Source organism: Mauremys reevesii, linkage group 27, assembly GCF_016161935.1.
Source record: "Mauremys reevesii isolate NIE-2019 linkage group 27, ASM1616193v1, whole genome shotgun sequence".
In the NCBI taxonomy this organism is placed as follows: Eukaryota; Metazoa; Chordata; order Testudines; family Geoemydidae; genus Mauremys; species Mauremys reevesii.
In genome coordinates, this window is record NC_052649.1 from 899123 (window position 1) to 926553 (window position 27431).

The window sequence follows — 27431 nt, forward strand, 5'->3', positions numbered from 1 at the left end:
TGATCACTCTAGAATGCTTAATAAAGTAAAATGATAAAACTTAAAATCTAACTAGTTATGTTGTTAGTTACTCTATATCAGACATTCACCTATTTGCTATTGTATAAATGTAATTTCCTCATGGGAAGCATAAACATTTTGTAAGATGAACATGAGAAGAAGCAGTCCAATACTAAAAGGTTTGTGTGATTTTTGTGAGAAATAGTATGGAAATATTAGAAAGTGTCTAGCCAGCCTAAGCCAGCAAATTCCTGAGTCTAGGAATTGATAAAAACAGTAGGCTGCCTTTTATTACAAACTGTTCTGTTTTATTTTTACATTCCTATCAGGCACCTCCACAGAGAACGACTGTGCTTTTGAACCAGACTACGCTATTCCACCACTCCCAGTGACCGAAGGTATGCAGCACATTCGGATTATGGAGGGCATGTCTCGCTCTCTTCCATCCTCCCCCTTACTCACACATCAGTCTATCAGTGTTCGGCTCCAACCTGTGAAGAAATTAACTGGTAAGGACTTTAAATAAGTTCAGTGGGGCTTTTAAAATCGGTCAGTGCAAAATTTTAGATAAAGCTCACCAAACAAGTTTCTTTGCACAAATCTTCATTAGTTAACTACATGGCCTGCTGGAGTCACAAGATTTTGTAATTGGAATATACACCCATATTTGCAATATTAAATTACTGTAGGAAAATGGGTTGGATCTCAGTTTAACAGCATGATCTATCTAGTCTTTAAATAATCAACTGGTTTGCACACATTCTAGTTTTGCAGGGATGTTGTAAGTAGTACCAGAATATACTTAATTCCAGTCTCCTCATGAATCAGTTTACTCAAGTCAGGCCAACAGATGGAGACATTTCAGCAGTTTAAGTAACAGTATGTTGAATTTTTGCATGCTGAGAGAAAGAGACTTCAGCAAACTGTACATTATTTGTTGCAGCACATAGTGACATTTCATGTATGTTTTTTAAAAAGTTTATTTTAAGTAATTTATTTGGTTTCTGTGGACCAGATTTGTAAAGGTATTTAGGTGCTTAAAGATGCAGTTAGGCACCTAATGGGATTTTCAGAAGTGCCTCAGGACTCAACTCCCCCACTAGGCACTCAGAGGCTGGTCATCGTAGGGACGCTGCAGCTGGGATTGGCAAGGAAAGTGCAGGGGTCTGAAGCCATCGGGAGCCTGGGGCAAAGTAGCAGGAGGGGAGCAGGCTCGTAGGCTGTTAATTGAAGCACACTGGTCTATAAGTACCTACATGGAGAACAAATATTTAATAATGGACTCTTCAGTCTAGCAGTGAAAGTTATAACATGGTCCAATGGCTGGAAGTTGAAGATAGAGAAATTCCAACTGAAAGTGAGGTGTAAATGATTAACAATTAGAATATTTATCCATTGGAACAACTTACCAAGGGTCGTGGAGACACTTTTAAAATCAAGAGTGGGTGTTTTTCTAAAAGATCTGCTCTAGGAATTATTTTAGGGGCATTCAATGGCCTGTGTGGGGCTAGATGATCACAATGATCCTTTCTGGCCTTGGAATCTATTAACTCTTCCAACTTTTATCTAGTCTATTAAGATTGTAAATTCTATAGGGCAAAGATTGACTCTTACTATATGGTTGTATAATGTCCATTACAATGACACTCTAATCCTGGTTGGGGTCTCTAAGCACTATTGTAATATAAATACAAATTAATAATAATGCAATGGTAGATGTAGTGTGTGTTTCTGTAATATCAGTATTGACTTGATCCCTTGGATCTGTGAGTTCAGTTTAGTTGTAAGCACTGATAAGCAGCATTCAGTGCTCCAGTATCTTCACGGCGGATAGCTATCTTTGTGTTGTGACACAGCATCTATGCTTAATTAATTGTGAGTGCAAAACTGGAGACTGCTTCTCTAAGTTAGGGTTTGTGTGCTTTCCCACTGATAGCTCTGCCCCTTGTGGCCAACAGAAAAATGAAGCAAATTGGAACTCATCCCATCCTTCAGTTTGGGTTCCAGCCTCCCGTTTCCATTATACTACAGGATTCTTTAAAAATCCTCGCTGTCACAATGATAGACACATGCAAGAAGCAAGAAACAAGAAAGATAACTTACCTGTTATTAGAGCACTCAAAGTATCTTGCCTATGCAGAGTTGCACATGTGTCATCAGGGCTCCATGAATCAAAACATTTAGTGTGAAGTTATGTAAGGGCCCATCTCCCCACTGCCCTTAGTTCTTTTGCAACAATTGAGAATATCAAATGAGGACTCCAGAGAAGCTGGGAACTAGGATGAGTGAGTCTGGGTCTTCCCAGGCAATATACTTTGAGAACTCCAGCTACGGATGAGTAACTTTCCTTTCTGCATCAGTGATTGACAGTACAGATCAACTAACACAAACAAACTGTGGAGTAGGGTTGAGAATAAAAACAAAATATTTTTCCAGGTGATTGTATTTCTTTAGTTAACAATTGTTAGAAAACGCCTATAAAATATAAAAAACGTGTTATAAGAATTACATATTTTTTGGACTTTCCGTACAAAATATGGAAGGGCTGAAGAGTTGTTTCTAACATTCAATGTTTCTTTCAGTGACTTTACATGTCTAAGAATGGAAGTGCCTCTTTTGTTATCAATAGGTTCATCATTGTTTGCACAAGAGTGAAAACAAATAATTGCTTAAAATGATTATTTTTGTTGTTGCTGGTGAATATTTAAATTATTACAATAAAGGAAATGCTCTTCCTCGGACTAATGATCCGCATATAGGCCATTAGTCCCAGGAGAGCATTAATCTCCATGGAATGCCCTGCAATGAAGACATTATTGCTATTATAAATGAATAGCTCAGAGATAATTTAAAAATGGTTTTCATGTGGAATGCATTCACGTGATCCCCCAAACGATGGTATTGGTGTGATGGTCATGTTGCATCTTTGGCTGTACTGGACATTTCTAGAGAATTAATGACTGGTATATTGGTTACATGCCAGTCCTTTGCTAGATTTCCATGTAGTTTATAATATTAGCTATATATAGCTACATCTTTGATTTTGTTAGAAGTTTGTGAATTCTTCCAATCAGAAGCAGGGAAGGTGAGATTTTCCTCTGAAATACTAGTTTAAAATTCATTTCTGAGTAATGCATCATATTTCCATGCAAAAAGGCTTTTTTGCTGTTTACTCGTTGCTTTGAAATTGAGGACAGAACATTTTTACTAGGCACTTAAGTTTGAAGAAATATGTTTCACTTAACTTCAGTTTTAAAATGAATGCTTCAGAGAAAATGTTTGTAGTATTTGCCAATTTAGAGCTGGAAAAAATATTTTTAGATTTCTTTTTAGAAAACATGTCTTTTTCCTATTTCACATGTCAAATCTTGACAAAGATACTTGGACCAGAAGCTCTACAAAGTGAAAATATCTCCTTTTGGGTGAAATCATGGCTGCATTAATGTCAGTGACAAAACTTCTCGACTTAGGTTGGGCCTGAATTTCTCTTCCTTCAATTCACCTTAAAGCTAGAGGATTCAGTAAGAGCCTCCATATTAACCATTTTAAACAGAGTTCAAGGTTTTTAGGCAATTGAGCAGTAACAAAATTGAAAAGGACTCAAAATCTCACATCATCAGTATATATGCTTTCTCCTTTATATCCCAAATAATTTTGGCAATCTTGAACAATAGTTTCCTCTCCATATGACCACATTTTGAAATAAGACAGATGCAGAGTTACAGACCAACTTAGAGATGCCAAACTTAAGGAGGACTGGAGGGGTTAGATGTCCTATTACAGCCCATTCATGTTGCTTTTAAGAGGCTCTTCTTCATGGGACTGAAAGCAACATCTCCAAGTATTTTCAATATTACTGACACAAGCAGAGATAAATTGGGGTTAAACTAGGTCTAATTTATGACAGCACAGAAACAGTAAGTTAGAATATTGGGTGGGTATGGATGAATATGCTGTTTATTTCAATTTTCAAATCAATCTGTATGCCTGTATAATAAGCTTTTTTGAGACAGGTAATATGTCTTACCCTGAAAATCTCTGTAAATTTGCGGCCCTATATAAATGACCTTTAATAGTAATAATAGTGAAGGTCCAGTTGAAAGTAGAAAAGCATGTAATGAGTAAAATGATAAAATAAGAGAGCAACAAGAATTAGTTTTCAATATCTAATTATCAGAAACTTGGACTATGGAATTCCACACTTTTGCAGTACATTGTTAACAAATAACTTTATTTTTTCCCCTCTGACACCAGTCTGCATGATTTTAACACTCCATCACATGCTTTCAATGTCCGATGCATTTTAAAGATACTCTTATTATAAGGAATCAAGTTACCCTGAAAGCATACATCATGGATCACTGCATTCTTTTCTGACTTTTTTTTTCTGTCACTGGGTGATGTTGCTCTTCTGGTGCTTTATAGTTCTTGGAATTCTAGGTGGGCATATACTCCTATGCTTTGCTCTTTGTTCTTGTGCACTGATACTTGGTCAGTGTTGTCAGATCTGTTCTCTGAGCTTCCCTACCTCTCTGCTTTGAAGAATAAACAAAAGGAAAATGGGAGGAGAGATTTATCTGCCCTGTTAAAGAACTTTGTCCCTAGCAAAGCTCCTACATCCTCAGGTAATAACCTTCTTTTTACCACCCAGCAGTATTTTCTGTGGTGGAATGAATTCAAGGAGTGTAAGATGGTGTTTCCAAAACAGAGAGAAAATTAAGGGCCAAACTAAGGGTGCTCTCTCTGTCCCAACTCCCTCACATATCCTGCTCACCACCATACCCTTCTCACACAGTCACTTCCCTGCTCCCCACAGTGGTGCTTGCTGGTGTTGGGGGAACTGGGGATGGCTAGTGAGGTAGGTAGATGGACATGGGCTGAGGAGAACTGTGTGTAGGGAAGGGGGATTGTGTTAGGGAGACATGGTATGCAAAAAGGGCTCTGGGCATGGGAATGCGGGATAGAAGATCAATATGTTGATGTATCTGGGGTTTTTTTTTTGTGGACTCCTGCTCCTCACCTCAGCTTCCTCCATGGCGCTGCCTTGATGTACAGGGGAGCTGAGATAGCAGTGCCACAAGGAGCCTTTCAGGCATTAATGCCTTGGCGTATAGAGACTGAACTCCCCATCCCAGGCCCATGGCCAGTCTGCTACTCTGGTTTCATCATCACAGGAACTCCCCGCACATGGCCATCTTCTCTCCCAGATACCATGGACATCTATGGCTTCCTGACATTTTCCTGCCTTCACCATAAACCTGCTTACCCACCTGACCCCCTCCTTGAATTCTCTTGCACTCTCCCACTCGTTAACACAACTCACCCACTCCACAGCCCCCACCCAGCCCTGCTCTCACCCACCTCATGCACATTTTAATGTTTTTTAAAACATGCTAGCTGGTCACGGTCAACCCCCGGGGAGTCAAAAATTGACCAGTTGACATCTTTTTATATGTGTTAAATCCAATCTACGTTAGTGTTTTTAAAAAAGAGGTTAGTTAATATGCGTTAGCTAACATTTTTAAACAACATCTATTTTTCTAATCTAGACATGGCCCAAGGCTGTTGACCTTTAGAGTCTGCTGCAAGGTTGATCAATTCACTCTGGGTGAAAGAGGTTCCACCGTTCACAACGCTGGAATAATTCACTGGTGTTTGTGTGCAGCTCCATGGAGACGGAAGGACAGAATTCACCATCGCAAATTACATCAGGCTTTAGGGTGCATGGCCTCTGTTCTTGCCTGTGGGCTGAAGTAATTGGAGACTGCCTCTCCAAGTCCTTTAAATAAGATGTTTGTAGTAGTCCCTCCTACAGTGATTTAATTGAGGCCAGCTAAAAGCCTCCTCCCTCTGTAACAAAACTGTGAAGTTGCCTCTTAGTGGCTGCACTGCCTGCCACCCTCCCCCATGGAAAATGCAAGTGGGATTCGGCACAGGACCTCCATACTTGGGGATGGATTTCACCCACAGGGTTTTGAATTTATAAGAATATGATTCCTTTTTGGTAGACTCCATATAGTTCTTAGTCTGTTTATTTGCTAATCTGTGTACATTCACGTAGTCTTTTAGTAAAGCACATTGTTATACCTTGATAGATAAATAATATTGTTCTCCCAAACATTTATCCTCTGCTTCTCAGGGTGAGTATACTCTGGTTACCAAGACAGTTTCTCAGTATATAGATGAGCTTCAGTCTTATCTAAATTTGAGATTTTGGGCAGCCAAGTCCAGGGACATTAGCTGAAATAAGAAGGTTACACTCAGTAAAATTTTTCTTTAGATGGTCATGAAGCTTGCTTTGTATTAGGTCATCTTCAGAGGTATATAGTAAAAATTAGCCCTTTTGAAAACAGACACTGTAGCTTATTCAAAGCCTTTCTTGGCAGCGTTCCCCAAAACACTCTTTTAAGATTTGCATTAAATCCAGATTTTGTCACGGGAAAGGAAAGGACAAATTCCTATAGTGGACTTTGTACTAAATATTAGAACTTACCACCATATTGACAAATAGCCTGTGTGACAGACCCAAACCAGTGGGGTACAGGAGTCTGGTAGAGGGCAAATATGCTGGTCACTGGATGAGTAGTTTTCTGTTCCCTGAGTGACCAGAGCAGGGGCTGCACTAGAGTAATCAGGAACCTGCTAGAACCAATTAAGACAGACAGGCTGATTAGATCCCCTGCAGCCAATCAAGGCAGGCTAATCAGGGCACCTGGGTTTAAAAAGGAGCTCACTCCAGTCAGGGAGGGGGGAGCCAGAGGAGAGGAAGTGCGTGTGAGTTGCTGGGAGCAAGAGGCACAAGGAGCTGAAAGTGAGAGGCTGTGCTGCTGGAGGACTGAGGAGTACAAGCGTTATCAGACACCAAGAGGAAGGTCCTGTGGTGAGGATAAAGAAGGTGTGTGGAGGAGGCCATGGGGAAGTAGCCCAGGGAGGTGTAGCTGTTATGCAGCTGTTACAGGAGGCACTATAGACAGCTGCAATCCACAGGGCCCTGGGCTGGAACCCGGAGTAGAGGGCGGGCCCGGGTTCCCCCCAAACCTCCCAACTCCTGATCAGACACAGGAGGAGTTGACCCAGACTGTGGGGAAGATCATTGAGGTGAGCAAATCTGCCAATAAGCGCAGGACCCACCAAGGTAGAGGAGGAACTTTGTCACACCTGTGAAAGATAAATACTGTAATGGCTACAGTATTTTCATTTTCTAAATATTGATACTATGCCACTGTTGGTTTCAAACTTAATATTTTATTTATCGGAAAGTACTGCTAAATCGGTAACTACACAGTGCAGGAATTCACTGATCTCTTTCAGTTCTTGCTGTTAGTTAGGAATTACTGAGCCGCCACACATTAATGGCTTTAGAATTTGTTAGAAGTAATATCTGATATATAATAAAAAAAACTTGAGTCAATTTCTGTTCCGTATTGATTGCTCTCCACTTCCACTGAAAGGAGTGAAGAGTGCTCGGCACCTAACTTGATCAATGTAAAATTTGTAAGGCTATGTTGCATATAATTCTGTTCCCTCCAAAAATTCAAAATATACCAAATGTTCATTTTTCATAGCTAATTATTATTTTCAATGTACAGTGTTTTTACTTTATTTAAGGTTACTCTTAGGAGACCCGTATTTTACAAGTTATATATAACATCATCCATGTGATAAATAGGGAGTTTATTATGATACACATTAGAACTGAGAGTCAGATTACAAGTGGCCTTATGTTAAGGAAAATCATATTAGAAAGAGGTATATAATTATAATAAGGAAGCCTTGTAATTCTTTACCTGAAAGCTAATCTACCTGCATTGTTTTCGTGAGAATGAATATAGAATAATCCCAAAAGAGCATTTCTAATGACTCAAGGAGTGATGGTAATGGAATTATTAGTCTTTCTAGTCTGCTTTGGAGAATGAGATTATAAAGACAAGTATGCTTTTTAGGTTGCAAACAGGAGTTAGCATATGATTCCCAAGCTCCTTTTAAAGGGCCTTGATAAAAGTTTTAAAAGAGTTTTTCACATACTTCCATTTTCTTTTAAAAGCAAAGTCCTGCATCATGTACAATGTGGCATAGTAGTTGCTTTGTAAATCACATAGGCCAACAGAAGGTTGTGAGCTTAAAGCAATTTTGTGATCTGACATGTCTGCTGAAATAAGGAAAAGTTTGGATTAAATGAATTACTACCTTTTCCTTAATTTTATAGCTGATAATACTTGATATATAAGATTCTTCAGCTGTATGTATGCTGTTTTCTGATTTCAAATAGAATCAGTAATATTGATGAGAATCAATTGGGGTTGGTCCTGCTTTGAGCAGTGGGTTGGACTAGATGACCTCCTGAGGTCTCTTTCAACTCTAATCTTCTATGATTCTATGAATATTGAACTAACTAAAGTTGTGTTAGAATTTCCATTGAAAATCCTCGTTTCCAGTGTTTACTATCTCTGCTCGTTGAAAATTAAACAACCTGAAAACTGATATACAAGCTGTAAACCCCAGATGCAACGATTTGTTTTTAATTACCAAAATATAAATTTTAATGGGCATCTCTTCATTTATGATGTATGAAGAAATCTGGCTCGTACCTGGCTTCACATACTTTTTTTTGTTTTTTCTGGCTACGTAGCTTCCAATAGGCGTAGAAAGGTTCCAGGCAATTGCTTCTCAGTGTGGAATAGATTTTGAACTGAGAGTAATAGAGTTAAATGCTTGAACCACAGTTTTGAGAACATGATGTAGGTGTAGGTCATATTTAGATCGTCCTATGACATTACAGGCAAAAGAAAGACCTTCATTAGTATTTGATTTCTTAATTGAAAGTATACCACGGGCAACAGTAAATAAAATTCCGAATTCAGGCCATCCCAAATCTTTAATTCATACTTAAAGTATGCTGTGAGGATATTATAACACATATGGGGGCAAATTCTCTTGTCAGTTACACTGACATACATTCAGAGTCACTTCATATTTTCACTAGTGTAACTGAGAGCAGAATATGGTTCATGATCTTCTATAAAATACTCTGAACCAAGTGATAAGCTTTTGCTAATGACTTGTGTACAGGAATATATGGGCCTAGTGAGGTCAGTTAAGGAAGCTGATATCTTGGAAGTAATTTGAGTTCATGGTTTTTCTCATTAACCAAAATATATTTGTAAAAGAACACTTTAGGCAAAATTTGACCGGCAGTCCACCCTTCTATTCCCAACTATTAAATCTATCTAATTTTTTATTTGGGGGGAGGGGGAGGACATGCTGTGGGGAGGAGGGTTTCCTCAGAACAAATACCTCCATGCTTTTTTCCTCTTGCAGAAAATATCAACAGGGCCAGCCACTTATGAGAAACCCTAAAATCATAAAGTTATGTTGGGCACATCATAAAGAAAATTTAGTTCAGGAACAGATTTCCATTTCAAGTGGTCCTATCTCATAGAACTGAAAGGTAATTGACTCCAGCCCCCTGCCTTCACTAGCAGGACCAAGTACTGATTTTGCCCCAGATTCCTAAGTGGCCCCCTCAAGGATTGAACTCACAACCCTGCTTAAACCACTGAGCTATCCCTCCCCCTCCCAACAAGCATGGAGAGGGAAATGGACTAGGATAATAAGATCCCCAGAAATATAGCTTGAGGCTCCTTCTCCCTTTCTTGCCCCCAAATGTATCCTCTGGTTCACAACTCTTAGCTTTTGTGGCAGAAGTGACTTTTGCAAAAGGATTTGAAAGTGGTGAGGGAGATGGCTTGGTGAATACGTTCAACGTGGAAGTTACACTCATAAAGAAGCATGGTTTTGAGATTTAGCAGGAAGAGGTCATTCAAGACTTTGGCAAGAGCAGTTTCTGTGGAGCAGAGAGCGTTGACACTGATAACAATTGATTCCAGTAGTAAGTTTTGAGGTGAGGAGGTAAACACCATGGTTGTAGGCATCTCAATCAGCGAGTATTGAGTTGAAGGGGAAAAGGGTGATTGGACTGTAATTGAAGAGACCAAAAAGCAAGATTTTAACGCATGGAAAGGACTGTAGTCTAGCTTTATTATCCTACTGTCTTTAATGTGAATTCTGCATGAATAAAGACTATAGGACTGGACCAAAAGTTCACATTAAATATGTGAAATATTTTGGGCTCTGAAAAGCAACTTTCAGCTTAGCAACAAAGAAGCAGGAGACAAAATATATAATTCTTTCTGAAAAAGAAAGCATTGGAGCACTGACAAATTCAGCCTTTTGGAAGAATCTTCAAGCTGCCTCATGTTAAGAAAAGTTAACTGTCATATGTGTGTTTTTCTGGAAAACAGATTAAGTGAAGCTTGGGCTTTACTTAAAAGGAATTGTTTTCCATTTCTCCTGGAAATACTGTTTTATTTTTAAAAATATCCTGCACTGTAGTCCAAAAACCTAGAGTCTGCTGAGATGCTTAGAACTATTTTTACTTTATGCTGTGGTCCTCTGAGTTTCCTTTTCTATAATGAAAAGTCTAAGAATGCAGATATGTTTTTCTTCAGAAGAGTGACATAGTAAAAATAAGGTTATTTTAAAATATTAGTTATTTATTTTAGAGCCAAGAAATGTCCTAGAAAATATAAAAAACAGGCTTAGAATGGTATCCAGTTTCATATTAGCTTAGTCTGTTTTAATGATTTGTTATAATTTCATTTCCAGTTATCAATGCATTCTTTATATGTACATTAGTGATATGCTCATTACTACCTTAAATAATCTGGTAACGTGTTTGTAATGAATTAGTTATTATTTATATAATAACAATATATATTATTTATATAATGCAAGACACTCTGCTGACGGGTATGAAGGCACAGTCCCTGCCCCAAAGAGCTTAGAATATGAAAAATCCTAAGAATTAAGTACAATGTTCCTCTGAAAAGTACCACATTAAGGCCAAGATTTTTTTTTAATGCCCACATGCATTTTTACTTTTATTTAAGAGAAGCTTTTTAAATTGTTTCTGCCTTTTTGATTCTGCCACGTACTTTCCATTCTTGTCATGTGTGTCAGTGATTTCACAATGTGCAGAGGTGGCGTGCTCAGTATCCCCAATCTGTGCAGAGATGCAGTAGTTACCCAGCTCCACAGGCATGTTCACGCTATTCTCTGAAGAAACTTCTCACCTTCTCATGGAACTTCCAGAGTTCCACTGATCCACATAGTTCTGTGGGACTTGAGGAAGGACAAGTATAGATCAGTCTGGTTGTCCATGACTGGCTTTGCCAATCCTGCCGTGCAGATCCGAATAGCATGCTTGGTACCCCTACCACAGTTAAGTCTTCAAAGTCTTTTTATTATTGCTCAGATCTTAATCAAGTTTAAGGCCTGCACTTACTGAGATTTTCTTATTTGTGGATTAAGTACAATTTCTTTTGTGAATGACATTCAGTGGGTTACCCATGTTCAGCTTGCAGCTCCTCTACATTGATAGGCAAGTATAATGGTTAATCTTTTGATGACTCCACCACAGTTCTTGGACCTCCAATCTCTAGGCTTTTACAGATTCCCAAATCTTTACACTCTTTCTCCAAAGGCCTCCCTTTCTGAAATGGACTGTTTAGGTCAGAGGTAGGCAACCTATGGCACACGTGCCAAAGATGGCATGCAAGCTGATTTTCAGTGGCACTCACACTGCCCGGGTCCTGGCCACCGGTCCGGGGGGCTCTGCATTTTAATTTAATTTTAAATGAAGCCTCTTAAACATTTTAAAAACCTTATTTACTTTACATACAACAATAGTTTAGTTATATATTATAGACTTATAGAAAGAGACCTTCTAAAAACATTAAAATGTTTCACTGGCACACGAAACCTTAAATCAGAGTGAATAAATGAAGACTCAACACACCACTTCTGAAAGGTTGTCGACCCCTGGTTTAGGTGCTGTAGGCCTGACCTGCAAATTCATCAATATTTTTTCAAGAACCATATGAGGGGACTTCTTTAAATATCAAGATGAACCTGTATTTTGACAGCTTATTAAAGCTGTTGACCATATTTGATCCTGCTGTGAAGCTAGGGGTTAAGATTAAGTTAAAGAAGCCTCCCTTTTTGCTACTTTGTTGTGTTTCTCTGGAGTTTCAACTTTGTTTTTTCCTGCTGTTCTTTTTCTGCTGTAGTCAGTTTGAATCCATAACATCTAGTTTTTACATTTCCGGACTTCAACGACATATGGTCCATGTCTTTCTCTTTTCCCATACTACGACAGAGGATTAAAGGACAGAAGGTCATGTTGTGCCACCAGCAGGGGAAAGAAAGGCCAAGTGCTGAAACACTGCCCCAGATTATATAAACTTCATCTAGTTTTCTCCATACAGTTTTATTTTCTTCTTATCTTGGAAGCATGGACGCTATGCCTCCCCCTCTCCCGGTTAGGGACACAAAATAAGAAAGAAGAGATAAGGGAAACAAGAGTAAAAACACTGTAAGAAGCCTGATAGTGCTTTTCTTTGAGTGATTTCATATGTGCATTCCACTCTTGATGTCTGCACACTCAGGGCATAGGTTTTTTCCCCTCAGACCTGTTGGGCGGCTCAGGCTCCCTCTGGTGCCACATGCCATTGTCATGAAGAGCTGCCCTAGCCCCTCTCAGTTTCTTCTTACTGCTCTTGATGGTCATTGGAACCCCTGCTCAATACCGGAACAGTTCTCTCTTAGCTTTGTGTACAATATTGTATATAATATAGTTGGTCTAGTAGTTAGTAAGTTTTAGTTGTGTAAAAAAATACCAAGTTTTTTGGACTTGTTTCTCCTCGTTTCAGGGTTTCTGCTGATAGTACTAAGGTATGCCCCAATTGCTGGGCTTCAAGCTGTGTGCTTCTTGCTCGAGGTGTATGCCAGTGAGTGACCCGTACAATGGTTGCCTAAAGTGCCTAGGTGAAGCACACATGAAAGACTGGTGCCAGATTTGCAGGGAATTCAGACCTGGAAAAAAGGACAGGGAGGCTAGGCTGAAATTTCTACTAGTGGAGGCAATACTGAGGCCACTGTCGGAGCCATCCTAGTCTGACTCAGTGCTGAATGCTGCAGCTTCAGTGAAAAGTGCACCTCCAGCATTATCAGAATCCCAGCACTGAGCTCCCTCACCTAAGCCAAGAAAGATATAGAAGACTTTCAAAGAGGCCTCAGCCGAGGGAAGAGCTCCACCCTCCAAGTCTGGTAAGACGGGCAAGAAGGAATCAGATAGAGTGCACCTTAAATCTAAGCACTTTTCCTCCTCCAAATCAGTGCCTAAGTTGGTATAGTTGGCTCCTGCACAGCAAAAGGTTCCGTCGAGCCTGGTGCTGTTAATGTAACTGGCAGCTTAACAAGATACATTGCTACCTCGATATAACGCTGACCTTCGGAGCCAAAAAATCTTACCGCGTTATACATGAAACCCTGTTATGTCGAACTTGCTTTGATCCACCGGAATGTGCAGCCCCGCCCCCCCCCCGGAGCACTGCTTTACCGTGTTATATCCGAATTTGTGTTATATTGGGTCATGTTATATCGAGGTAGAGGTGTACCTTCTCACAGGAAGAACCTCTGATTTCTGGTACATCAAAATCATTACCGGTTCACCGTACTACCATTTGGCTTGTCAGCTGCTCCCAGTGTCTTTACAAAAGTTATGGCAGTAATAACTATATTCCTACAAAAATCGGGATTTCAAGTTTACCCTACGTGGACATCTGGCTTGTCAAGGGCCGATCCAGACTGCAAGTACAGAGCAGTGTGGCCCTGATCTGGTCAGTGTTCAATGACGTGGGACTGATAATCAATGCTGAGAAGTCTCTCCTCTTCCCAGTCCAGAGGATACAGTTTATAGCAGCTGTACTGGACTTATCTCAAACCAGGGCTTTTCTTCTAGACTTCACATTCCTGGCAATCTAATCAGTTGTTATAGATATGAAGGCTCACCCTATCACAACAGCACAAAACTGTTTGTGGTTTCTGGGACATATCACCTGCACCTAGGTCGTTCAATAGGCCAGACTATGCCTCACAGTTCTGCAGGCCTGGCTGGTATCAGTCCATTTGCTGAGCCGCCATCAGCTGAACTCAGTGATGAGAGTGCCCTCTTATGTCCTCACCTCCCTAGATTGGTGGGCAAATCCAGCCAATGTATATGTAAGCATTCCATTTGCCTGCCCACAGGTGGCGCTCATGCTAGTGACAGACATGTCTACTCTGTGACGGGGGTCCAATTGGGCTCTCTACCGACTCACAGTCTATGGTCTTCAAAAGATTTAGCTTTACACACGAGTGTCAGACTGGTATGCCAAGTATTTCCATAGCAGAACAGGTGAAGCCACATGTTAATGCCTCACAGTGGCAATGTTCTTCTTCTTCGAGTGATTGCTCCTATGCATTCCAGTTAGGTGTGCGCGCCGTGCGTGCATGGCTCTTCGGAAGATTTTTACCCTAGCAACTCCGGCGGGTCGGCTGGGCGCCCCCTGGAGTGGCGCCGCTATAGCGCTAGATATATACCCCAGCCGACCCGTCCGCTCCTCAGTTCCTTCTTCCCGCCCGTGACGGCCGTTGGAACAGTGGAGTGCTCCTTTGACCTCCACATCCCTAGCGTATCTCTGGTTCTATTGTATATAGTTAGTTAAAATAGTTAAATAAGTTAGTTAGTTAGTGTATTAAGGAGAATTAGGGGGGCTAGCCCCTCTTTTTCCCGAAACGGTGCGGGCTCATTCCCAAAGCACCGGGGTTCAAGCCCTGTTCGGCTTGCCAGCGGCACATGCCGATTGGTGACCCTCACGACTCCTGCCTGCGTTGCCTCGGAGAGTCCCATCGAGCAGATAAGTGCCCGATTTGCAAGTCATTTAAGCCGCGGACTAAAAAAGAGAGAGACTTTAGGCTAAAGCAGCTCCTAATGGAATCGGCACTTAGCCCTACGGTGCCGACCCCAGCGGCTCAACAGTCCTCCTCAGTGCGAAGCGCACCAGCGGTCCCGAGCCGGTCCGGTACCGAGTTGATGGGACGCTCGAGGACGGCCCATCAGTCTCTTCACCGGATCCTTCCCCGTTATTTTTCAACCGTCTTTCCCACTTCCTCCCGGCGTGGTCCCAGATAACAACGGACAACTGGGTACTGCGCATGGTAGAGTCTGGTTACCGCCTTCAGTTTGTTTCGCCCCCTCCCCGTCCCTCTTCAGGGACCCCTCTCACGAGCAATTCCTCTTGCAAGAGGTCGGGACTCTGCTGAGTTTGGGTGCCATAGAGGAGGTGCCGACCGACATGCGAGGCCGGGGATTTTATTCCCGATATTTCCTAATCCCCAAGGCGAAGGGAGGTCTACGACCTATACTAGACCTCCGAGAGCTCAACAGATACCTCCTCAAGCTCAAATTTCGCATGGTAACCCTGGGGACCATCATTCCCTCCCTGGATCCGGGAGACTGGTTTGCCGCCCTCGATATGAAGGACGCGTACTTCCATATCGCGATTTACCCTCCCCATCGACGCTACCTGCGGTTCGTAGTCAGCAACGTGCACTACCAGTTTGCGGTGCTACCCTTCGGCCTCTCTACGGCGCCGCGGGTCTTCACCAAGTGCATGGCAGTGGTTGCCGCAGCCCTCCGCCGTCGTCGCATGCACGTGTACCCGTATCTCGACGACTGGCTCATCCGCGGGCCATCCCGCCAACTGGTAGCAAGTCAAATGGCCGAGATCCTAGCCCTGTTTCAGCGCCTAGGACTTCTGATAAACGCCGAGAAGTCCACTTTAGCTCCATCACACAGAGTGGAATTTATCGGAGCGGTCCTGGATTCCAATTTGGCCAGAGCCTGCCTCCCTCGACCTCGGCACCAGGCGATGGTCTTCTTCGTCCGGGACCTACAATCCTTTCCCACAACAACGGTGCGATCCTGCCTCCGCCTCCTGGGCCACATGGCGTCATGCACGTTCGTGACTACGTACGCGAGGCTGCGCCTTCACCCGTTTCAAACTTGGCTTGCGTCGGTGTACCGGCCGCACCGCGACCCCATAGACATGGTAGTCACAGTCACGAAACCGACCCTCGATTCGCTCAACTGGTGGCTGGACCCAGAGGTCGTGTGTGCCAGAGTCCCATTCCGCCCTCCTCGCCCATCCGTCACCCTGACCACGGATGCCTCAGAGTTGGGGTGGGGGGCACACCTCGGCGACCTACACACCCAGGGTCTCTGGTCGCCCCGAGAGCTCTCCCTACATATCAATGTCAGGGAGCTGCGGGCGATCCGCCTCGCATGTCAAACCTTCCACGCCCATCTTCAAGGGCGCTTTGTGGCGGTGTTCACGGACAACACAACGGCGATGTTTTATGTCAACAAGCTGGGCGGGGCCCGCTCCTCCCTGCTTTGCACGGAAGCGATGCTCCTTTGGGACTTCTGCATTCCCCACTCGATTCACCTGGTAGCGTCCTTTCTTCCAGGAGTGCAGAACACGCTGGCCGACCATCTCAGCCGGTCGTTCCTTTCCCATGAGTGGTCCCTTCGTCCAGATGTGGTGCACACAATTTTCCGAAGGTGGGGGTTTCCCCAGATAGACCTGTTTGCCTCCAAAGAGAACAGGAAGTGCCACCAGTTCTATTCTTACCAGGGTCGCTCCCGAGGCTCCCTGTCGGACGCATTCCTCTGGTCCTGGACGGATCGCCTACTATATGCCTTCCCTCCGTTCCCACTCGTGCATCGGGTGCTACTCAAGCTTCGGAGGGACAGGGCCCGCCTCATACTCGTCGCTCCGGCCTGGCCGAGGCAGCACTGGTACACTCTGCTGCTCGAGCTCTCCGTACGGGATCCCATTCCCCTCCCATTATGGCCGGACCTGATAACGCAGGACTTCGGCAGGCTCCGCCACCCGGACCTACAGTCCCTCCATCTTACAGCTTGGTACCTGCGTGGTTGACCCACGCGAAGCATGACTGTTTGGCGGCGGTGCAGCAAGTCCTGATGGAAAGCAGGAAGCCTTCCACTCGCTCAACCTACCTCGCGAAATGGAAGTGTTTCAAACTCTGGTGCGATCAGAGAGGCCTTAATCCTTTCGTGGTCCCTATTCCTACGATCCTGGACTACCTCTGGTCCCTTAAGGAACAAGGACTCGCGGTCTCCTCCTTGAAGGTACACCTGGCCGCCGTGTCCGCCTTTCGACCGGCCGTAGGAGAACGGTCCATCTTTTCCAATCAAATGGTTTCCCGCTTCCTTAAGGGTCTAGACCGCTTGTACCCGCCGATGCGGCGTCCTACCTCGTCCTGGGATTTGAACCTAGTTCTAGCCAAGCTTATGGGAGCCCCCTTCGAGCCCTTGGCCACGTGCTCCCTGCTCTACCTGTCATGGAAGACGGCTTTCCTCGTCGCTATAATTTCAGCGAGACGAGTTTCCGAGCTTCGTGCCCTAATGGTTGGTCCACCGTATACCATCTTCCACGGAGACAAGGTGCAGCTTCGACCACACCCGGCCTTCCTCCCTAAGGTGGTGTCGGCCTTCCACTTAAACCAGGACATTTTCCTCCCGGTCTTTTTCCCGAAGCCGCACACCTCAAGTCGTGAACAACAGCTTCACACCCTGGACGTCCGCAGGGCCCTTGCGTTTTACATAGAGCGGACGAAGCCCTTCCGGCGTTCGCCCCAGCTATTCATAGCGGTTGCTGATCACATGAAAGGCAAGCCGGTCTCCTCTCAGAGGATTTCCTCCTGGGTAACATCTTGTATCCGGACATGTTACGAGCTTGCTCGTGTGCCAGCTAGCCGCCTCACCGCTCACTCTACAAGAGCGCAAGCCTCGTCTGCTGCCTTCCTGGCCCATGTTCCCATCCAGGACATCTGTAGAGCGGCCACCTGGTCTTCTGTCCACACCTTCGCTTCCCACTATGCGTTGGTGCATCAATCCAGAGATGATGCAGCCTCGACTCAGCAGACCTATCAGCATTGTTCGGAAAAATAATGTAATCAAGGTTATATATATGAAAAAGTAGCCCACCGTGGGAAAGTACAGAAAGAAAAAAAGGTGTGAGATTGCTATTTCTCCCTTGCACCTTATTTGAGCTCAAATAAAACTTGGTTTGCTTCTCACCCTGGTGTGTTAATTAGTGTTTAACAGTGAGGAATTATAAACAAAGATAGCAGGAGGATACTGTTACATATAGGATGTCACAGAGAGTAATTTAAAGAAATTGATCTATAGAGTGCCAAGAAGATGATTTTCACAAGCAGCCAAGGGATTAAGGAGCATAAATCCAATTTGTACTTCTAAATCCCTAGTGCCTTTGAAAACTCTATCTTAAATCCTCAGCTGGTGTAAATAGGCATAGCTCCATTAGCTAGCAATGGGTTTGACTAACCAGGCCATTACTTCAGTGGAACGACTCCAGCTTACACTAGCTAAGTATCTGGCCCATCATTTTTACCTCTGTCTGTTTCTATACAGAAATTCAGTTTTGTAGCATCTGTTAGAATTTCTTGTGAATTTTGCCAGATGTAGGTGACTTCTACATCAGACACTCCCTAGAACAGTAATGTTGGTCTTCTTTATTCACCACCATACTGTGAGATTGTGCATAGAATTCATGGAGCAAAACAAGCCCTCATCTGAGAAAAAAGGTGGCTGTTGAATGACAAGCCATTTATTATATTAATAAATAAAGGGATTGTCCTGTGGGGTGCATTATGCGTGGTCATGTGTGGAGGTCCTCATCCTTCTTGCTCATTATTCTGTGAAATGTGTTGTCTCATTAAAGAAAAGATAAATGTTATTTATTACTTGTTGGGTTAGCCTTAAATTCAGGAGGAAGAGTTCACAGTGTTGCATATTTTCTTTTCTTAACATACTGTACTGTGTATACATGCAAATTTATTCCAGTTCTATAGATATCTTTTCAATGCATTTGTATAGTTGTGCACATATAGCAGTATTGATAAATAACGTTTCAAAATCTCCCAGTGATTGGCAAGCTTGCAGCTTGATGCCAATAATTTAACAGTGAATTCAGGGGGACATATTGGGATTCTGGTAACTGCAAAAAAAAATTTCCATCAAGCCTTCCTAGCGGTGATTTTCAGTTTGTCCTTTTGCTTTTCTCTAATTTTTACTTCCAGTTGTTAATACCACACAATAAAAGCTTGATTCTTTTGGAAAAGGGGATGGGGGTTATTTCTGGGAAACCAAGTATTACAAAGAGAGGCTCTTGTCCAGCTGACAGTTGCCACATGGATTTTTCAATGTGACCTTCAGAGCAGAGAAAATTGTTAAGAAATGATCCAGTTGTAGGGTGCTATTTCATGCTCCTGAGTTCCTTCGTACATTTGTAGGAGGCTAGCCCATTCATGCAGTGATTTCCATATTTGTGCAGTGACCGGATAGCAGTAGTGGTACCACTTACTTACATAATTGCCTTGGTGCCTTTGAAAAGGGTTTTTTTCTAAAGATTTAGTTTCTTAAGACTGCTGTCAGCAAAATATAAGTGTATCCAACAGAAGATTTATATTTGAAAGGATTCTTTGGTGAGGAAAATTGAAGTATGAAAGAACTTTCAGTCTCTTAATGACATAATTATCTTTAGGTTACAAGCAATGCTTTGCTTAAGTAACTTGGAATGTTCTGGAACTTGTATAGGTGAGTAACAGCGTAGTTAGTAATGTAGGATTGGAGGTATCTTTGGCTACTTGGTTTAATGAGGGAGATTCTTGTCTGTTTTACTGTATGAGCCTAGAGAGTACTTAAATGATGGATCCCCTTTCCTCCACACAGACAAGAGAGAGGAAAGAGGGGAGAAGCTGCAAACCAGCAACCAGAGGCCAGCTAGAAATAACTGGAGAGAAGTATGCTCCAGCCACTCCCCCTCCTCGCCACTTTCAAACATAATTTTAATAGAAGCCCTGTTTATACAAGGAAAGCATTCTGGTGAAGTAAAACAAGTAAATGAATCATGTTTTCATTAAATTTTGCATGCATGGATATTTTGGTATGAACTAAGAAACATGATTAGATTGAATTATAAAGCCCTTATTTACTTTCTTGGAACAATATAGATTCTTCTGGTGATGTTATAAATTATCAGGACATTTTCATGTATAGTAACTAAATAATTTTTAACCTAAAAGTTGTTGTACTGGATTGACTGTGGAATTGGTAATGAGCTATAGATAGGTTTGGAATTATTCAATTTTAATCTGTGAAAGTCAGAAATCATATATTTCTCCTTCTACACAAAAGCTAATGAAAAAAATCTGTTTGCTAATCACAATTTGGAGCAAAGTTAATAATATATATGTTGCACTTCTAGACAACTATTGCATTTTTTGTCATCAGTTCTATCCACCCCTGAGTTAATAATAAATTAATACTGTCAAATATGATTTTATTTCTGAATCTGTTGTGACCATTGACTTCCACAGTCAGAACAATTTGTATAATAAGGAGTACCTCTATGTTTTTTAGATTTCCTGCTTGTGCAAAAGTTCAAGTTGCTAAAAAAGAGAAAAATTATATGGAAAAACACTGTTATTCATTGCAGTTAACAAAAAAATAATAAAATAAAATAAAATCCTTCCAAGCATAGTTACAAAGAGCCTCTCATCTCTAGGCCATCAGTATCAGAGGAGAAGATTTTAATACTCAAGGCAGAGGATAACCAGTGAATGGCCAAGAATTTCAGCCATTAAGACAGAAAAGAAGGATTGGATTCTAAAATACAGATATAGATATTGATATATATTGCTGTCAAATAATCCAGAGCTTCATGGATAAAACTGTCACATACAATGGTAACAACGTTTAAGCAAATGGCGAAGGAAATGAGGGAGGGAAATAAATAAGGAGACAATAAAAGAGAGGGGTAAATTCACTCATATTCCCAAATGCTTTCTCTTATGTGAACTATCCAAGTAACATGAAATTTAATATTTTGGGGTGAGAAAATCATTTGCAGAAGAATATAATAAATTCATAAACTTCTCCCTCTATCTTTCGCAGGATTTTGTACTGCTGCCAATCACCACAGTATCTAAGTGCCTTCCACGGAAAATCAGTAACAGTACCAAAGTCCTTAATGGACTTCTTAGAGTCTCTGGCACTTCTCTCTTTTTGAAGTAAAATGTCTGCTTGAGGGTGGGTTATTTGTTTGGGTTTTTTTAGATTTTAATTAAAAAATCCCCTTTTGTGGAGAAGTAGGGGTTTAGGAGTAAAAGGGGGTGTCAGTGTTGTGAATGTCAATTATTCTTGTATACAGATCTTTTCAAACTTGTATGCCTTCTTAGAGTATAACTGTGTATATGAGAAGAATCATAAGGTTCAATGCCTGTTGAACCCGTTCCACATCTCTTATAAATATCTGACTGAGCAGCTATCCCCAAAAGTTGAATTAGCATCCAGTTTCCCCGTCACACACTTCAAAGTTCATATATACTAAGTTACAAGATTCTGGAATGTTGGGGGCATAAAACCCAGTTGTTTGCTGTCAGGGCCGGCTCCAGGCACCAGCGCAGGAAACAGGTGCTTGGGGTGGCCAATGGAAAGGGGCGGCACATCCGGGTCTTCGGTGGCAATTCGGCGGCAGGTCCCTCGGGGTCCCTCTTGGAGGGAAGGACTGGCCGCCGAATTACCACCGAAGAACTAAGCTGCACGGTAGAACTGCAGCTGAAGTGCTGCCGATTGAGGCTTTATCTTTTTATTATTTTTTTTTTCTTCGCCGCTTGGGGTGGCAAAAAAGCTGGAGCCGGCCCTGGGTGCAGTGCTTCCAATATCTGCCAGAAAAAGGAATTGTCATCTTGTTCATTTGGGCTGGTGTCCAGCTCCATTGTGTTATGATCTTACATTGAGGTGCTAACTAATTTATTAAAACAGCACAAACACACATGAAAGACATGGAACTTCTGGTTCAAGAGCCTGTGGCAGCTCTCATCCCCATTTAACTTCTTCTTCAAGAGGCAAGGAAGTCACACAATTGCTGTGCACGGTGTTCCCCGTAACAGTCTGAGCTTCGAAACGTAAAAAAAAGTGGCTTGCTCAAAAAGAAAAAGCTCTCTAGTACTGGAAACTAAGAACACACCTTGTCTGAAAATACAGAAAGAAAGGAAAGTCTAAGATGTTGAATTTGTGTCTAAGCTCTGTAAGGAATTTATTTCCATTGGAAAAATAAACCCCTCTGAAGTATTCCAATTAATTAAAATCCATTCTCTTTTTGAAGCCATCTAACTTAGCAGGGGAAAGTGAGTCTTAGATCACATGAGTGTAAAGGGGGATAAATTACATACAATTTGGCACATGCCATTCCCTGTGAGGCACATGTCCCTGCTGCTGTTCAAGCAAAGTGTGATACAGGTCTATGCAAGTTGGTCCATAAAAGTTGTAAGACATTTTCCACACCTAGCAAACCAGATTCCATTTCTTCCCAATGACTGGATGTAAAACCCAATTTCCAAGCAAGTATCACCTTAATGTGGGCAGTATTGATAGTACGCCTTTATATCCCGCAAAGAGAGTCCACCATGAGAGAGAGATTTATGCAGCAGTTTCAGTTGTCTCTTTCCCCATCCAGATAAAATTAGTGATGAGTGTATTAAGCAAAACAAACCACTGTGCAAAGACAGCAATGGAAAGCATCCAAAATACATACAATACCCGGGGTAGTCAGTTAATTTCAGCCTCATTGATATGGCTGACCCAGATAATTGGAAGCAGTCCTCAGACATCTGTCTTCCTAGGGAGATTGTGTGAGCAAATCTGGGAAATCAGCCTTATATGTGGAACACATGTCTTTGCATACCATAATGTCAGCTGTTTCAGAAAACAAAATACAAAACAAAACTCAAAACTTTGGGAACTGCATTAACAGAATGAAGGGATACTGGAGCTCTTTAGCAGTCTGTTCACATTAAAACTATCACTGCCAGGGTGGTGGGGCGCTGAAATAGCCACTATCAGATGATGGTCATGCTATGTACTAGTAGGACTCAGCTGACCAATGATGTGATTTCACATCCGTGGATCTGGACAGAATCTCTGGGCCTGTGCTTCCCTGTCTCCTTCTGTCCAGTACAGTAACTCCTCACTTAACGTTGTAGTTATGTTCTTGAAAAATGTGACTTTAAGTGAAAAGATGTTAAGAGAATCCAATTTCCCCATAAGAATTAATGTAAATAGGGGGGGTTAGCTTCCAGGGAAATTTTTTTTGCCAGACAAAAGGCATTATATACATTTTAAACAATTTTAAATAAGCAATTTAATACAGGTATAAGTTTTAAACAATTTTAAAGAAACAATTTAATAGTACAATCATCACTGCTGAGTATGAAGCTTGGTTGAGGTGGTGGAGTCAGAGTGGAAGAGGATGGATTGTCCAGCTGCTCCTATTGCTGTTCTTGCAAGCACAGGCACTGACTTTGCGGGGGGAAGGGGGCTCAACCCTCGGCCCATCCACTCCACCCCTTCCCCCAAGCCCCCACCCTTGACCCGCCTCTTCTTCCCCCTCTTCTCCCCCTTTACTTTGCACGCTGCGTCCGCGCTCCTCCCCCCTCCCTTCTGAATGCTACAAGCCAGCTGATTGCCCGCCGAGTCCTCGCTCCTCCCCCCTCCCGCCCAGGGCAATCAGCTGGCTTACAGCATTTAGGAGGGAGGAGCGAGGACTTGGCTTGCAAGCTCCCCCTCCCTCCCCTGCCTCCTAAATGCCGCAAGCCAGCAGATTGCCACGGGCAGGAGGCAGGGGAGGGAGCAGGGATGCACGCCGAGTCCTTGCTCCTCCCGCCCAGGGCAATCAGCTGGCTTACGGCATTTAGGAGGGAGGAGCGAGGACTTGGCGTGCAGGCTCCTCCTCCCTCCTAAACGCCGCATGCCAGCTGATTGCCACGGGCAGGAGGTAGGGGGAAGGTGCTGATCCGCGGGGTCTGCCGCGGGGCGGGAGGCACTGTAGGGATGGGGTCAAGGTGTAGGGAGGCTGCCAGCTGTGGAGAAAGCAGGCAGCCAAACAACGTAAGAGTGGAGCATTGCACAACTTTAAATGAGCACGTTCTCTAATTGATCAGCAACGTAATGACGAAACAACGTTAACAGGGACGACTTTAAGTGAGGAGTTACGGTACCTTGTTTTTCACTATTCCTATTTGTTATAATGTGATTTTGATTGTATTGTTTTGCTCAGTTGTTTAGTTGACAGTACCTTAAAAGTTTTTAAGTACCTTGAGGTTTTAACTTTTGAAACAGGCTGTGGCTATGTTGGATTAGCCTTTTGATTGAGAGAGAAAACTCAAGCAGTCATCTGGCAAAAGACCTCTTGGCTGGATTTTTTGTATTTTGTGGAGGAAGAAGCAGAAAGGACTTGGCCAGGCCTGGATGTGTGGTAGGGAAAAGGTGAAAAAAGAGTCAAAGCTAAATGAGGCTGCAAATCTGAGTGCTGGGAGAGGTTGATGATAGAGTCTGCACTGAGTTGCCTTAATGTAGTTTTTTGTATGAAATTTGATAACATTTCAGGAAAGACTTTTAAAATGCGGAAAGGCTCGGCTGGCTACCACAGTGGATTGAATGCTCACATTTCGCCTCTTGGAACAAAGCATTGGACCAGAGGCATCATTTCAGAAAAGTTCTACGCGGGGGGAGTTGTATCAGCATATAGAACATTATATGGTGGGAGTGGAAGAAATAAGTCTGGGGGGCAAACCAAGATCTGGGCTAGGGGAGAACTGCCCCCCTGGCACCATAGCAAATGATGCCCCTGCATTGCAGTCATGCAGTGCAGTGTTTGATAACCTCAGTATTCTTTAATTCCAAAACACAGTGCACAATTTGCACAATTTTGCCAATCTTTGTTTATGTGAATTTCAGGAAGAGGCTACTACAGAGATTAAAATATCTCTGATCCCTAGAGAGTGGGCTGCCTACAGGTTAGACTTCAGCTTATTGCTGAGGCAGCGTGAAGAATCTGGCACTGCAGCTTGCCAGACCTTATGTGGTCTATTTTAAAGATTTCTGTTTTCATGGCTATCCATCTCTTCAGTGTTCACAGAGAAAAATATTAACTAAAGGAAAATGAAATGAACAGCATTGTTCAGAAAGAATGAAGGCAGCGGCACAAATGGAATAGCCTTACCTGCGCATTTATCAATGGATTTGTTAACTCCGTATTTTACCGACTAAGCCTTGTTTCTCTGTGCTGGTATGTATTTTTCCGGCTTCATCAAACTTCCTAAACATTGGACTGCAATTCTGACTGGAATCACCCTGTTGTGATTCTAGTTTTGGGCCCTTACTAAATAGAGTGGTGTGTCTGACAAAATGTACATTTAGTGTGTTCTATATTTATGCCTAGTGTGGTTAGGAATGAGACCACCACATTTATTTTCACTTCTAAAGCAGGATTTATAACCCAGGTTGATATAATTGAAAAAGCAATGTTTTAGCCCAATATCCCACCTAGTCCTTAAATTGCTTTACATTTTGTATTTACATATTTTGTAATGGATAGATTGGAAGGTTAGCAGGTTAACACTAGCAGGTCTAATACTCATATTTACACTGGAGATGGACTGAAGACTTTTACTTATTGGTAAAGAAGAGTCCTCAAAGTTCAAAACTGTCCTTAAGAAAAGCACTTCAGTGTGTTTTTGCTGTTTCTGTAAAAAAATGGATTGTAGCCAATTCCTTTGCTAAGCAATTCAGAGTTGCAGAAGATTGGTGAGGGTGGGAGAAGAGGGAGACGTAAATCACAAAAATAGTCTGCTGTGGGTGGGGTATGGATAGGTGAGCAGTATCCATATAAGGAGAATGTTTTATGAAGGCGGTTGTGAGAAAAAGGCTGTAACATGGGATGAATATACTGGAATAACTGTTAATGCTTACCTCTCTGCGTACACCTCGACTGTACCTGGAATTCTTTTGCCTTATCTATAAAGGGAATATATTAAAATACATTTAGCAGACAGAGAGCAACTGCCGTAGAAACATACGTGCAATGTTGTTGTATCCGTGTCAGTCCCAGGATATTAGAGAGACAAAGTGGGTGAGGTAATATCTTTCATTGGACCAACCTCTGTTGGTGAGAGACAAGCTTTTGAGCTATACAGAGCTCTTCTTCAGGTCTGAGAAAGGTAATAAGGGCACATCTACACTGGCACTTTACTGCGCTGTAACTTTCTCGCTCAGGGGTGTGAAAAAACACCCCCCTCCCCCGAGCGCTGCAAGTTTCAGTGCTGTAAAATGCCAGTATAGGCATGCCCTCAGAGTGTCACAACTAAATACAAGATCAGAAAGATAATTTAGCATAAAGGGTTAGCGCGCATATGCTAAGGGACCCTACAAGGTGAATGGACAGGCACCAGAAAGTGCCATAGGAATGTGAGGCTAGGAATAACACAACTGCTGTAGTACAGAGAGGGATATCAGTGTGGGGAAATATTTTATAAGAAGCTTGATAAAATCTGATACTTATCTTGATTCATTATACTAACCAGTAGCTACATCTAGACGCAAACAAGATTATGTAATTCCAGACAGTTAGGAGACATGAAAAAATCAGTCTTTTTATCTATGTACTGTATTTTTAAGTACTGTTAAAAAGAAAGTTGTTTGACATTTTACATTATAGGAGACAATTTTATGTTAGCTGTTGGTAAGTACACTAAGTATTGTGTAGTTACAAAATAGGTTGTAGGCAGCTACTGGGCTATATGTATTAACTTCATAGCTGTTGTATTGCAAATTATTTAAGTTGTGTCTCTGGAATCTGAAACACTATTTCCCATCATGGAAGCATAGAGCTTTCCAATTTAACAGTATTTAAGTTACTGTTTTAATGGGAATACATTCAATTATAATGTAGAAGCTACATAGGTTGCATGGTAATTAGTGCTGGATGAGACCTCAAAAGTTACCTGTTAATTAGTCTGTTCTCATATAATTCTCCATTAGGGCCTGACCCAAACCCCACTGAAGTCAAATTGAAAGACACCAGCTAAGCCTTGGAAATGGGTAAATTCTTTGTATGTTGGCGATTAAAATTAAGTAACAATATTAGTGTTGACAGTTTCTAGTCCATCCATCTGAAGCCTCATGACTATGGTCTCTGTGCCTGTTTGTGGATTAAAAATCCTCTCTCCAGGGATTTTGCAGATGTGGGACAGCTGACAGAATCCATCTGAATTTTTGTATGTATTTTCCTTTTGGTTTACCATCCAAGGACATAATGTAGAAAACATTCAGAGCTTATGTTGGGGAGCTTCCGAGGGATTGGAGGGAGGAGGTGATGTGATGGCTCTCAGGCTCAACACTAATTCCTCCCATCCCAAATTAATCTGTGCAGGGTTTTCCCCTTGTTTCATTCCTTTCATGGCAAAATTCAAAAGGGATTGTTTGTCCTTTAATATCTAATCTATCTAGATTCTTATACTGCACTCATCAGTGTGGTTTTTCTGAGCTTTGATTATGCAGACTGACGATTGCATAAGAATGTACATGAAATGGATTTTGTTTA

The 27431-nt window shown here is 42.3% G+C and overlaps 1 protein-coding gene across 22 annotated transcripts in view; it reads left to right on the forward strand.

Moving 5' to 3' along the window:
- The window catches only part of TANC2 (tetratricopeptide repeat, ankyrin repeat and coiled-coil containing 2), a 631662-nt gene that overhangs the window by 345698 nt on the left and 258533 nt on the right, over positions 1–27431 (forward strand). For 19 of the 22 annotated variants that reach the window (XM_039516554.1, XM_039516557.1, XM_039516556.1 and 16 more), the window contains one exon: positions 330–509. In XM_039516554.1, coding sequence (XP_039372488.1) covers positions 330–509 — 180 coding nt within the window. The remainder of the gene's footprint in view (positions 1–329; positions 510–27431) is intronic. The other 3 variants (XM_039516562.1, XM_039516571.1, XM_039516572.1) reach the window with 1 other exon arrangement.